Source organism: Pagrus pagrus, assembly GCF_965226575.1.
Source record: "Pagrus pagrus genome assembly, chromosome: 13".
Taxonomy (NCBI): Eukaryota; Metazoa; Chordata; class Actinopteri; order Spariformes; family Sparidae; genus Pagrus; species Pagrus pagrus.
In genome coordinates this window covers 14,912,664-14,927,000 of record NC_140197.1, presented here as the reverse complement: position 1 = coordinate 14,927,000, position 14,337 = coordinate 14,912,664, and the positions used below count along the sequence as shown (strand labels likewise).

Sequence of the window (14,337 nt, the reverse complement as noted above, 5' to 3'; positions counted from 1 at the left end):
AAGAGGCGGAATTCAGAGGTTGCGCTTGAATTTAACCCTGGCGTACGCCGATAGTGACCCGGCTAAGTAGAACCAAAAACTGACATTTACAGCAGGCAACAAAACACTGACTGAAACCATGATTGCAACGCGCAAGCTACAACAAAATGTTGCACACCGGAATCTTGATTTAAAAGCATCTGTACTTTATTTTAGCTTCTATCTCAGACTCAGCAAACGTCTGCATTTGCCCAGGCGAGGCGCCTCGGTGATAAAAACAAGCGCCACATATCAAGATAAGTTCACGCGTTCGGTTGTTTCAATTCTATTTGACAGACCACCAGGGCGGAGTTTCTGCCTTAAATCTATAAAACGTGAATAAAGGATAAATGTGTATTACAGCTGTACAAATCAGATGAAAGACAAAGGGAAGTAGCCTCAGTTCTGTTCTGACTAAAGAGCAGTTCTGTCTCAAAAGACACCAAAACAGTGGACAACTTGGTCCATCTTTGCTGGAGGGATGCCGCGTGAAGTGAAACGAGCGCACCCACACCTCTCGGCAGCTTGGCAGTGAACCAGTTATATTCCTCTGTGTCACAGTTGGGTGGACTGAAATTCTTCACTCCGGAGTTTGGTTGGGCACACGCAGATAGGGGAACTTGCTGGTCGTCCAGTTGGCAAATTGACGAAGTTGTCTTCGGAAACTTGAAGGCTCAAAATAAAACCACTATGACTTCGACGAACATGTTTCAGGGGTTGGAGACTGGTTCAAAACCAAGCTCAAGGTGAATAATATATAGCCGTGTAGCATTGTTGTCTGTGAAAGAAATGGCCTAGTGTCTTATTTTGAGTGTAGTAGTCGGCCGGTCAGCTAGTCAGTTATATGTAGGTTATGTGATAGCTGTTCGAAGCTTCACTTTTTTGCTATCGCCTTTAAACTTAACATCAACAGCCGCGATGTTATGACTAAGTTGAGCCAAATATCTGTGTGGTCGTTCATCTTGAGCTAGCTTGGTTTGAGTTGTCTTGCGTTAGCAAACTTAAGAGTCAAGAATTAGCTTTTAAGCTAACAGACCAGGCGTTGTCTGTCTTGCTGCGCCTGCGGAAGTGTGAAAGCCACTTCAGGCTGCTGTTCTTTGTACTCGCCAACATCGGCGTTGTGACCACATTGTTCTTGTTGAAGGAGGTTCAGCTTCCGCACTCGAAAGCGTCAGTTCTTGGTTCAAAATAGTCGAGTTTACGTACGCTGCGGTTCTTAGTAACGTGGGAAAGTATAACGTCGTCTTAACAAGCTAAAGACTTCTCAGACGTATGGCGCCATTGCCAGTGTGTAATCAAATAACCTGTTATTTAGCTGCGCTGGGTTAAGCTGTCGTCTGTACTGTAACATATTTATAGCCATGTTATCTTTTGTATTCGACTTGTCCTCTTTGTGTGTCTGAGTGCAAAAAATATGACATCTTTCTGTAATCAGTAAACATTAGCCTCCATGACTCAAAGACATCGTGAAAACATTAGTGTCACTCTTGAATATGGCATGGAATAAAAAGTCACACTTGCACAAGATAATTGATCTAAACAAGACTTGGATAAATTAGTTGGATAGGATCCTGTTCAAGTGGTGCTATATTTTTTCATAATTATTCTGCAGGGTGTTGCAGCCTCCTGGAGGTGGCTCCAGTAATCTGTTCGGTGGCTATGAAGAGGATTCTGCAGCATCGAGAAGACCTCATAAGATGGCCTCTAAAGTTTTTGCTCCACCAGAGCAGGCCGAGACTGTACCCAAACGCTCCAATCCACCAGGTCAGACCAAACTCCCAGCGCTAATGTTCTGTATGTGCATAGGCAGACCATTTGAAGCATCTGTCAATGTCCAAGGTGTGAAAACTGTTACCTTCATGTGATAATTCCAGTATAAACACTGACTCTTCTATGCCCCTGAATGTAATCCACCTCTAGATTTTGTGGAGTGGGTGGTAGAGGCAAGTATGTTTTCTAGTGTTGACAAATGGAAACTGCTGGGTCACCCTGACTGCCTTAGAAACTAAATGTGACTGGGATGAATGTCATTGTGGCACTGTGGCTATGCAGCAAAGCTTAACATACATCTCTGTAACCCTTCATGTAGGTGGGAGGACAAGTGGAATATTTGGGGAGCCTGCACCTCCAACTCAAGCACAGAGAACCATGCCTCCAGGTGGACTGACCAGCAACATTTTTGGGTCTGCAGAAAGTGCACCTGGCCAAAGCCCAAGTCGAGGCCACCCAAATAAACCAAAGGTAGGCCATGCATCTGAATACTCTGCCTTGACTTTACTTGGACATGTTTTACTTTTTTGTTTATTTCTCATCACCACTGGCTCTTGACAATAAACACACCAGCTAGTAAGCTTATAAAGCAATTGTCAACCCCTAATTAAAAACATATTTTCTTCTTTCCACTTGGTAGTAAGGGTCCAAAAGTCTGCTAGTTGCCTCATCGCCAGTTACTACTTGATCCTCATTTTATCCTGTAAGACTCAAAGAAACCAGCCACTGTGTCACATGCCATAGCGTATCAATTGGTCTTCTCCACAGGTCAATAGTGCAACCAAAGCATTGTGAGCTGTGGACTGCTGATTCTGTTGCATCAAGCTCAGTAGTGACACAAATAAATTCCAGGGAACGATCAGATAATTCAACAGTTTTCTCTAAATGTGCTGAGGTTGGTGATAGTGTTAATATTCCACACAGCTGTTTACTTAAAGGGCATGTAAACAAACTAAGAGGTTTATCATGTCTGGGAAAGATGAATGTTATAAAAATTTTGGAAAGGCTTTTTACGTTATGTTACTGTGATTGTGTTATTTGGAAGGCTCTAGTTGTTGGCAGATTGTGGGAATCTTACCAATATCAACAGTATTAATAATCAATATCTCATCACAGAAGCTCAAATGATGTTGGTCTGTTACCCTAGACCATTGCAAAGCCTGGTGGTATGACATAAGAGAAGTTGCTATCCCTGGCCATAGTATCCTGTGTTCAGGCAGAAAACTAAAATAAGCTTTATTAATTGCAACAAAAAAAGTGAATTATCTCCATTTAGATAAGAAAATAGTACATTTTCTTTGTTAAACTGAATTAATCTGCATCAAAGGGAGATTTTGAAGCTGCAAACTCACAGCATGTGTAATGGTCACTTGCTATCAATGACTCGTTTGATCCTTTACACAGAGCACATGTGATAAAACAGTGTCTGATTATAGAGGAAAATGTTGTGTTGAGCCATATTATTGGGTGTATTGATTTTAAACATTAGTTCCCTTTATTTAGCTAGGTAAAGTCAGAGACGTGGACAAGGCGAGTAGCCTGACAATGCAAATAAGACAGAAATACTTTCACTTCAAGAAGCCTTTGATATGAACATGGAAGATGCACTATTTTGAGCATCTGCTTTGGCCTTCTTCAAGTAGCACTAAGAAGAAAACCTGTTTTGTCATTTTTATTGATTGCACAGTGAGAAACCTCTTATCTTTAATTTCTTACAGGACAATCTAAGTGTGGGACCTGAGCCTGAACCACCAGGTGAGTCTGTGCTATTAAGGAAAAAGTCCATGTGAGCTCCTTTTTTTTTTTTTTTTTTTTTTTTAGATTTTCTTTATATTGAGTCATATTGAGTATATTCTACTCACTGCTACATTTTGAGTTTTGCACCTGTTGGATACAGTTTTCCCCTTTTTGTAATATCTTTTCTTTTTCCTCTCCAAGCACCTGAACCCAAAATCAGCCAACCTGAGGTGAAGGAGGAAGCTGCCCCCCCAGCTCCCATGCCAGCCAAGGAAGAGCCCGCTGCGGTCTCGGCCCCTCCAGTGCCTGAGCCCTCTCCTTCCTCGCCTCCTGATCAGAGAGATGAGACTGCTGACCTGAAGAAACATGAGCCTCATCTGGGACCCAGGCCTCGTTCTCACAATAGGGTCCTCAACCCCCCTGGAGGAAAGTCCAGTGTGATATTCTACTGATGAGCTGAACACACCACTCCTCCTCCCTGTCTGTGTCCACACACCTCTTGTCTGCTCTTCTGTCAATCTTCTGTCATTCCAACACCCCTCTTCCCACGGTTACTTCACCTGTACATCTAAACGCAGACCAGGATTTCTTTTGTTGTTCACATCAAACTCCTGGTCACATATGTTGTCCTCAACTTCTTGCACTTTCAGCCCCTTTTCTTGCTTTTCTTGTCCATTTCTTCAATGAAACCTGCAATCATACAATCACAAACCAATCACTTTGAATGTGACACTGTTCAATCCCAATATTGCGGTTACTGTTTTCACTGTTTTTCTTTTTAAGCATGTGATAATGTAGTTTTGTTTAAGGCACAGTTATTTTGGAAAATGTTTTTGCATCTCAAGAATGGTTAAGACATTAGAGTGATTGTACATTGTTCAGCATCAAACAGTCCTAGATTCAAATTATTTGGTGAAATTACAATCTTGGTGTAAGAATTTGTGGCAGACATACATTTCAGGGTGATTGTTTTAAACCTTAGTGTGTAGGCGCTCAGTCTGGAGGGGGTGAATAAAATCTTCTCACCAGTGTAATATGTAAAACGTTTCAGGGAGTTCCACTAGTGCCAGATCCTAATGGATGATTACATGAGACCTTTTTGTTTGGCCATTTTTCAAAATAATACATTTGTTAGACAGTAAGTAATGACTGTATGATCAGAAGCCTTATTCATCTTTCTTGCCTTCTCATGAATTCTTCCTTCATGGTTTCTTTCTCTAGATGCCAAAAATTGACTTTAAAAACAAAGATGAATACAGTTGTTTACTTCAAAATGTATCTGCTTCCTTAAAAAAATTCCATTTTGATTTTATGCGATTGTATTGTGCAGGTCCTTTTCTGCTTTGTTCTCATTGCTTGCTTTATGAACATGCCTTTTTTTTTGCTTGGGTCAGGCCTTTGTTTATGTTTTAAATTAAAACGGCTGAAGACAAGTGAACTCTGGACAAGCGTGTGGCCTGCCTGAGTCCAGGTGGGCTCATTGATAATCACTCTTTCACCCACTTAATGACGCACATTAATGTTATTCTGGTGCCAGCCTGTCCCCCCGTGTGTTGATGTGCCTGGCAGGCAATGAGCACAGCAGAAGAAAGAAATCCTGTGTATTGCAATAAAACTGTTGTTTTGCATTTAGAGTTTTCTCATTTTGTTTACTTTCCAGACACACAGGACACTTTTGCTTATTTTATTTGAGATTCAATAATCACATATTAGAAGGGCTGTGTAAGTGAATTTGCTTTCCATAAATGGAAATACCACTCATACTTGTTAAATATTTGTTTGGATCAGTGTAAATGTGACATACAAACTGAGTCTTGTCTGCTCCAGAATTACTTTGTAACTCTTGAATCACTGACACTGATGCTTTTGTCCACAATTGCCCTTTGGCAGCATTCTGAGCAAGCTGCTTGTTATAGAGACAAAATGGCCACGCTATGCCTAAAATTTTGTTAACTTTGCAGCTACACATTGGAATCTGTGGTACTGTTTTTCATTTTCTCTTTTAAGCAGCAGTAGACTATAGACAGACACAGATGGGTAGGAGTCCTATTCATGATACTAGGAAGCGTGGTGAACAAAACGTGGTGTCTTTATTTTACATTTAAGTTTTGATAAACATTTAACGGGAAAAAGCACGATATTTAAGCATGTGTTTCACATAAACGAGAACTCAGACATCAGGTAGGACTGAGCTAAATGGCTTTGCTTATTTGAGAGCTCATACCTCTGTACATAATGGCAGCCATAAAATTAAAATTTCATGCTGAGTGTCCTGCTGTGCTTCCAATTGTGGGTAAGAATGACTTGTCATTGGTGTAGAATGAGTACTGACTGACCATTATGTGCAGCATGTTGAGTAACCAAAGCCTCTTTCACATGCAGCTTGACTTTACAGCTCATGTTTGTCTTGAGGAACAATGTATAAGGTTTGAGGAACGGTATAGACACTCCTCAACCATGACTAATGTGAATGTACATGTGATATTAAAGCAAATTCTTCATGTGACCATTGACTGCAAATGATGGTACAGAATGGCATATGGTGCCTCTTCGACCATAACATGGGGCATGTGATCAATACTACACTCACACAGACGTTTTCTTCTGGCCGATTAGGCAGACCTCTTGTCTAATGGAGGTCAGTGGAGCGATGCTGTGAGCTTGCCGAGATTGTTTTACTCCTCATTACACTAAAAGCTAAAGATGTTTGTATCACATTTGCGCCACCTTAATGTCGAGCATCCTGTCACTCATTGGTAGGATAAATGCAGGACAGGAGGTGGGAAATCTAAGTTACAACAGTGAGTCGGGACTCTTATTCTGTATACTATATTAACAGTTTTTTCTGTTAATTGTGACTTATTAAGTGGGGAATAATGAATGTTTTAAATAAGATGTTTAGTTAAGAACCAAACAATCACAAACAAAGAAACATATCTTAAGGTATACAAGATATTTTATATTCTACATGCAAAGAAAACAGGATCTTATTTGTGTTTCACAACTCAAACCAGGTCTATCCACATTCATGCATGTCTTCTTTGTCCATTTTGGTACAGTACCAAGCAGCAGGCCTAAACCGAAAACCAGGAGAGGACTTTGAAAAGGACCACCCATCTTCTGCTGTGAGTCTGAAGAAAATCTAGGAATGGTGTGAAATGTGATTATTGACAGTATTTTACTGCCACCTACTGAAGGAAATCAGAAGGACGACTGAAGCTTTAAGCTGATAAAAGAAGTCCCACTGACATTTGGATATGTAGCCTACTTGATATTCATTATGGTAGATTTAAACATTTTGCTTGCAATTCATCCATTATATGTTGGTCTCACTTCAGTTATCTTAATTTCTTGCTGCCATTTGAAATAGCTGTTAAATTCAGGGTAGTTAAGATGAGTTTGGCTTTGGCACTGTGGTTCCTTTATCTGCCCAGTTTTTATGCTTCATTGGCCAGTTTTTGTCTCCATTGTTAATCCTCTCCACAGGAAACAATAGCCCAAGCTACACTTGTCTGACTGAAAGAGAGTTCAAGTGAAAGATGTTTGCTCTCAACCTTTATTGTCTGGGACTGATACTCATACGCTGTATAATGTCCTATCTGTGGGGTCTTGGGGCTGTAACCTTTTATGTTTAAGCCATCAGTCTTGACAAACATAAATTCTCATATGTTTACCTTTTACGGGAAACCACAGTCTGCATTTGCAAATCCTTTTACTTGCCAAACTAACAAATATATATAATAATGTTGGAGATATTCCTCCCCTTTATGCTAATCAGGATTGTCCACTGCAAGAAGATTTTTGCAGCTGTGTTTATCTATGTTGCAGAGTTGAGGGAATTTCCTGCAAGTACCTGATAAAAGACTTATAATATATACATATAATTGTATCAAAGTAGGGGGAAAAAACTCATTCAAGAGATGTTTGCCCTCTGCATGTTTCTTACCAGCCCTCTTACTATTCCTGATCATATCACCGTGGTTAGTAAAAGATTATATCAGTTGGTTTAATAATTATTTTAAGGTACTTGATGACTTTTGCAGCCTCCTGAATCATGATGGCTGATTCTCCCTCCTTAGCTGCAGTTTTGTCATTTTTCACTGCAAGAACCAAACTGACTGGTGACCTTTTAAGGGACAGAACTGTTCCTTTAAACAAGGTGTGGATAGTGCATATTAAAAAAAAGACTGTACAGATCAGAACACCAATCCCTTGAAAAAAAACTTTGTAACATAAAACATGGAAAATGGATTTCTTTGCCAGTGTTCAGAGGATGTAAGCTGCTCCTGCAGGTGCTTGTTAAACAGAAGTGATTTTGGTGCTTCTATTCTGTCAGGTGTTTATTAAAACACATTTCAACATGTAAAAAATAAAATAATCAGTCAATAAGTTTTTATAAATTGTAGTCATGTATGATTACTGAAGGAGTGTGCAGCATTTTGTTTCATTTTTAGAGAGTGCTTTGTCATTATTATTAAATTCTAGCATCAGGTCCTGCTGCGGACTCAGGTCAAGTGGGATACTAACAAAGTATAGGAAAAGCTACAACTTCCGTTTTTGACTTCCAAAATAAAACTATTGGCAAGCCGGTGGCTTTATAAACCAAAGTACAAAAGACAGGGCTCCAGCGTCCATGGAGAACACGTGTCATGTCCATTGAGGGAGATGAATACATTTAACAAGAAAAAAAGCTGAAATGTACGTTTTGTTTGTTTGCTTGCTTGTTTTTATTTTGGGGGGTGTCCAGTGAAACTTTTAGTGGTTTTACTGGGGAAATTTGGCTTCAGTACCTTTTAAATTACAACAATAATATGATTACTGCTCTGACAAAGGAGATGTTCTAGTCTCTTCAGCTTTATGTGGCTTCAGCATATCACCATATTTTTGCATACAGCAGATTATAGAAGAACTGACTGAGCCAATTAGAAATCATATGGGTATAAGTACTATATGAAGTCGGTACATAAAATCCCAAACCAGTTAACTAGGAATTTGAACCTGGGATGTAGGAAAGGATGATACTGATGATGCCAAAGTCTTTGAGCTCTTAGCAATTAGACTAAGTAACTGTATGTAAGATCTGTGTTTTACCTGGTTTCCCATCAGGCACTTAGTGCACTTTGGCTGGTCTGAAGGGCAGAGTTTCCACAGAAATGCATTGAACAATGGGTTTATTGATTAATTGATGTTGTGTATTGTACGTGATGAGTAAAAGAGACGTGAATGTGGCTTTTTCAAGAATGGGCAAGGAGGTGGAGAACGTGCTGATAGAGATCAAATAGCTCCAAGAGACCAGATAAGAGACACAGTGAGGCTTAATATGAGTGTGTGTGTTTGTGTGTGTGTGTAAGTTTGTTGATAAGTGCAGTATTTATGATGTGCGTTGATAGCATACATATTTGAATTTCTTTATTATTTAAAAATAATTATAGTGTCTATAAGACTCAACATCAAACTATTATTTTAAACGTGTGTGACCTGTTTGTATTAAAGGAGCTACTCTAGCAATTAAGAATTGCACTTCAATTAAATTGGGAGACAAAAAAGAGATATTACAAAAAGAATGGTCAAAATTGAAGGAGCAGAGGGTGAGACAGGTCTATCCTTATTTCAAGTTCCTATGATGATTCAAGCTTCAGAATCACTGAATCCTACATTTCCCATAATGCCACCGATGGCATTGTTTTGTTTGACCCTCCCTGTCCGGAAATTGCCCACGTGTTTCAAACTCCACACCCTCAATTTGTGACACAGGCTTTGTTATGATGTGTATTCTCCTTACCAAAACTGAAACAGGATGAAAACATCACAATTATTTTTCCTCAGACGTTTGAAAGCTTCCACCAGAGCCCCAGAGGACATTTTACTACTTTTTTCATAGGATGAGTAGGCCTAGTACTCCTAGTGACAACTAAACTGACCTTTTAATGTGTAAAAATGTTCCTTTTTAGTTATCATATTTGAGATTAAAGGAATGTGTCATTTAATGTCAGTGTTTATCAGTATTTACCCTATCATAAAATTCAAGTTTCTGGCTTTACTTTGAAATCGTGACGCCGACTTCCGGTATGGTCTGTCTGACTTGACGCAGTGAGGCCGCTTGCTCAATGCAGACGGTGTGACGTCAGCCAGAGTCGGTCAGCTGGCTCCTCCATCTGAACAGCAGGGAGAGCCTCTCCCATAGGGAGACATCACCATCAACGCCCGAGCCTGGCCAGCAGCATCGGCGGCCCGCCGGAGAGGGGAACGAAACATGGGACAAACGATATTATAGTGGCGGATCGGGCGTCGGCGGGGATCGGGAGCGTTAGATTATTTATTTACCTATTTATTTATTAATTTATTTATTTCCCCTGCCAGTAATGGCTGGGGTCCATGGCTGCGGCTGCTGCTGAGAGGCAGGTGCAATATCATCGACGAAGGCATTTCGTTCCTCGGCATGGACTCAACGAGGGCCGATCCACAGGCCGGCCCGCTGCTCATCCACTGCTCCCCGGATCAGATGCTCCCCGCGGGAGGAGAGCACTAGCTGGGCCGCGTCTGGAGGCGATACATCGGGCTGGTGGTGGAAGAGGAGGGGGCCCTCTTTACATCAAAACATTAGAGTCTATATTCGAGCTCAAGGTTACACCCACAGCAACAGCCTGTTTTACTTAAGTGCATCGGCGCTGCTGCAAAATGGCATAAGTTTTCTTTATTAGAGGAAAGACTGATTAAATGTCCCCCTTTTTCTGCTGCTGAGGATCCAGACCTTGTGACAGTCTCGCCTTACAGGCCTGAAAACTGTGTGAGCGCAGCCTCCTCATCTGGAAAACACAAGCCGGCTCCAGCTGCCAAGATGATGGAGCTGCAGATAGACGAGGTGGTCTACCAGGACGACTACGGCTCCGGCTCCGTGATGTCGGAGCGGGTGTCGGGCTTGGCCAACAGCATCTACCGGGAGTTCGAGCGGCTCATCCGCAGCTACGACGAGGAGGTGGTGAAGGAGCTGATGCCGCTGGTGGTGAACGTCCTGGAGAACCTGGACGCGGTGCTGACGGAGAACCAGGAGCACGAAGTGGAGCTGGAGCTGCTGAAGGAGGACAACGAGCAGCTCATCACCCAGTACGAAAGGGAGAAAGCGCTGCGCAAGCAGGCGGAGGAGGTGAGTGATCCACCCGGCTCTGCCCGGGCCTCTAATCATCACAGCCAGCTTCATGGTGCTTCCTTCACAGTCACGGTCTGAACGGGAGGTTTCATCAGACATGTGACTCATGTTTTAGGCCTGTGACATGAGACTGCTGAGCTTATTTTAGCCTCACTGTGCTGCTGACACATTGTCCACACTGTTTTCTAACAAGCTGTTAAAAATAGTGTAACCCTAATAAAAAACAATAACTCTGAAGTGAATCATACAACAATAGTAGAGCTGCTTGTGAAGTACCCAAATAAAGATGTCCTCATTATGGCTCCACTGATGACCGGCCTTGGCCAATTATTTGATCCAATATTCAGCATTTTTCTGATTATTGGAATCTGACGCAGCATGCAGTCTGCAAAGTAACTAATAACTAAAGTTGCTAAATAGATATAGTGGTTAAAAAGTACAATATGTGACTCCAAAATGTAGCGGAGTAGAAGTTTGAAGCTGTAGAAAATGGAAATACTCAAGTGAATTACAAGCAGTGTTTCCTCTACATTCATCCAGGAGAGGTGGACCACCACAGCTGGATAGAATAGGATATTGAATTTTGTAATCTAGATAATAAAATGAAACAAAAAACGAAACACAAACAAGCAGAAGGCCCAGTGGCCTTTAGTTATAATCAAATAACTAAATACAAACAAAAGTGCTGCAATCAATTATAGCAAACCAAAACCAAAACTAAGACAGACAGGGATGGACATGGACCAAATACGATGATGTACCCCCTGCCACCACTGAACACAACTACAGATAACACGGACAAGTATCCCAGTAGCTTGAGTAAATCTACTTAGTTACATTTCATCACTGGAAGAACGTAGGTCTAGTTCCGACATCAGTACAAAGTAAAAGCATGAAGTAAAATACCTCACAGCTGGAGGAGCAGCAGAGTTTATCTAATGTGGTTTCATGGACATTGACCTGATAACGTACCGTTTCAGCCGAGACCTCGAGGTCAATATACAGTCACGATGTCACAGACAAAGGAATGTTTCTTTAGGAACTAGAGTAAATATCTACAGCACGAGGGCTGTCAAACACAAGTACATGCAAGGGAACAGTACTGAAGGGTTAAACTAAGGTTAGTCCAGACTGTCACAGCAACACAGTTATATGCCTGAATAACAGCATGAAGCTTTTCCACTACAACAACTGCTCATACTACTACAAAGTCTGCTTCCACTTCTATTAAATTACTGGACCTATCTCAGTTTTCACAATTACAGGTGTTACTGTCACAACTGCTACTTCTACCACCATTATTACCACAACTAACTGTGCTTCCTACACCCTAAATACTGATGCTAGAGCTAACAACAGTGACAAACACATTTCTGTTTTCACAGTAAGAAGATGTTAGTTTATGTTTTTCTGTTATAACACCCGAGCTTCCACACAGCACAGCTGTAGTCTCATGCAAATACATAACCATACAATATGCAAAGGACATGATAGCGTATATGCAGTATGTGGTGACAGTCAGCGAGGCTTTGACAGATGAAGGGTGTTGTAAGCATGAGTCTCAGTGGGCGTTTTCACTCGAAAACGCAGCGAGAACGAGGACACAAACAACAAGTGGACATCAATATGGAGCTATCACGTTACGGGCCAGACTCCACCTCCGGCAAATCTTTTTTTTTCACCCCTCTGTCTTTCTCTGACCTGTGTCACAGCAGCCGTGGGATCCAGCAGGCGACCATAAAGCAACTTTAATCCTCCTCCCATCCAAAGAGGCCTCAGCATATCACTGGCAGCCCTGCTAGTATCAGCTTAGCTCAGCTTTTAGTCTGTTTCATCATCTGTTCGCTCCGCTGTGTTTTCTCCCCATGACGCTTTTCTAGTTTGTTTTCACTGTAAGCTGTTAATTGAGAGAAGACTCGCTGGTTCATAGTAAAACGTCAGTGTTGTCATATTTAAGCCTATAACAAAAAACTACATCATTTATCGTAAAGATGTGGTTGCATTGTGAGTATTGGTACTTGAACAGGTACTGCAGGTAACAGGAGGCACTGAGCCAGCTGAGGCCATTGTTTTAATTGAAAGATGGAAACAAGTCCAGTCACATTTTTTCATTTATTTTTTTCACATTGATACCAAAACTGAAACTTAAAGTATTTGTATGATTACTTAACAATGAAGAGAAAATAGAAAACAAAACCATGCACCTTCAAGTGCTGCACAAAAAACAGCAGTATATCCGTAGTGAATGTATCTCAATACATCAAAACTCTTAATTATAAAACATGCATTTGCATTTTTCCACATAGTCTTAAAAACAAAATTTTTCATTCCAGTTAGACGCTGCAACACATTTCATTGTCTGATCCAGCAACTCTTTTCACGAGACAAGTGTAAATCTGTTAACTAGAGCTGCAATGATTAGTTAATTAATGAATTAGTCGATTGAAGAAAATTAGTTCTGTTTCGGTCATTTTCAAGTGAAAATAATCAATATTGAAAACAGCTGTTAGCTGCAGCACTTCTTTTTGGTATCCCTGCCCACTTTATCCAATCAGGACAGAGAAGTCCATTAAGAGGCGGTCCTGTCTGCTCGGGTGACACACAGAGATCAGGGGATTGCTAACTGCAAAACAATAAACAGGAAGTTAGCTAAAATTGATGACAACATCTACAGCAGCTTTCATTTTCTGTATCCAGGGAAGGTTTCGGAAAGTGTGCCAGCACACTGACGCAGGGGAGCGGCTGGCTTTTCTTCTGCTGACTGTCAAACAGTTCACTGAAGCAGTACTTTGCTCAGTAGTCTAACAAGCGTACATGTAGTGGTATTCTTCACTTCGAGACATTGTCAGGGATATTACGACAAAGTCCAGGACTTATTTCCATAGAGGTCCCAGATGTTCCATCAGGCCATCCTCAATATAACTAAGGAGACAGCCGTACAGCATCCGAGGTGGGAAACACACAACCACAATGTGTTACATCCCGACATAACAATCTACTAACAGATAACACATGCCAGTAAAAATGAAATAATGATACATGGATATTTAAAAAAAAAAAAAAAGATTTCAGTGTATCAAATTTACCATGACCTTATATGGAGATGTTATCTCGTAGTTTCTGTAAAAAGCTATCTTCCATAACAATCCTACACCTATTAATTGTTAAGCATCAGCCTTATTTATAGTATTTTTCAAAGTAGTTATTAACCAATTCAGACTGATACAGTCATCCACAGGACTGAAAGATCATTTGCAGCAAGCCGAAGAAGCCGATTTACGTTTGTGTTCAAATGAGGTGACACATTTGATTGGAACAAATAAACAGACTATTTTCTGACTATCAGAGGGGTGTAATGGGGGATGGGATGACGTGCGGTGGGTGGGAGATCACAGAAAATCAATAGTGCACAGAGCACACTGAGGGAGCCTGGCACTGTAACCTGATTTGTGCTTATGAGGAGCAGAGACAGAACAACAATAGAGAGAAAGACACAGACTGGGGTTTAGAAAGCTGCAGAATGAGAGAGTAAACGCACAGTCCCGATCGGACAGAGGCAAAGGCTAATAAGAAGAAAAGGCAGCGAGAGAGAGAATATCAGAGCCTGAGGAAAACAATAACACAGCCTCTCTCTGCAAGACACAGCAAAAAGCAGCTCAGATTAC

At 41.1% G+C, this 14,337-nt stretch overlaps 2 protein-coding genes across 14 annotated transcripts in view; both read left to right on the top strand.

Annotated features, from left to right (window-relative positions):
- The first annotated feature begins 572 nt into the window (after positions 1-572).
- Positions 573-5,153, top strand: jpt2 (Jupiter microtubule associated homolog 2). Its single transcript, XM_084370953.1, has 5 exons — positions 573-764; positions 1,631-1,782; positions 2,108-2,259; positions 3,507-3,543; positions 3,727-5,153. Exons 1-5 carry the CDS (start codon positions 709-711, stop codon positions 3,975-3,977), a joined length of 648 nt encoding a protein of 215 aa, XP_084227079.1. The 5' UTR covers positions 573-708; the 3' UTR covers positions 3,978-5,153.
- Positions 5,154-9,651: 4,498 nt separating this feature from the next.
- mapk8ip3 (mitogen-activated protein kinase 8 interacting protein 3) overlaps positions 9,652-14,337 on the top strand; it is a 28,658-nt gene continuing 23,972 nt past the window's right edge. For all 13 annotated transcript variants that reach the window (XM_084371530.1, XM_084371521.1, XM_084371531.1 and 10 more), the window contains exon 1: positions 9,652-10,669. In XM_084371530.1, the coding sequence (XP_084227656.1) occupies positions 10,364-10,669 (306 nt within the window). In that variant the 5' untranslated portion in view covers positions 9,652-10,363. The remainder of the gene's footprint in view (positions 10,670-14,337) is intronic.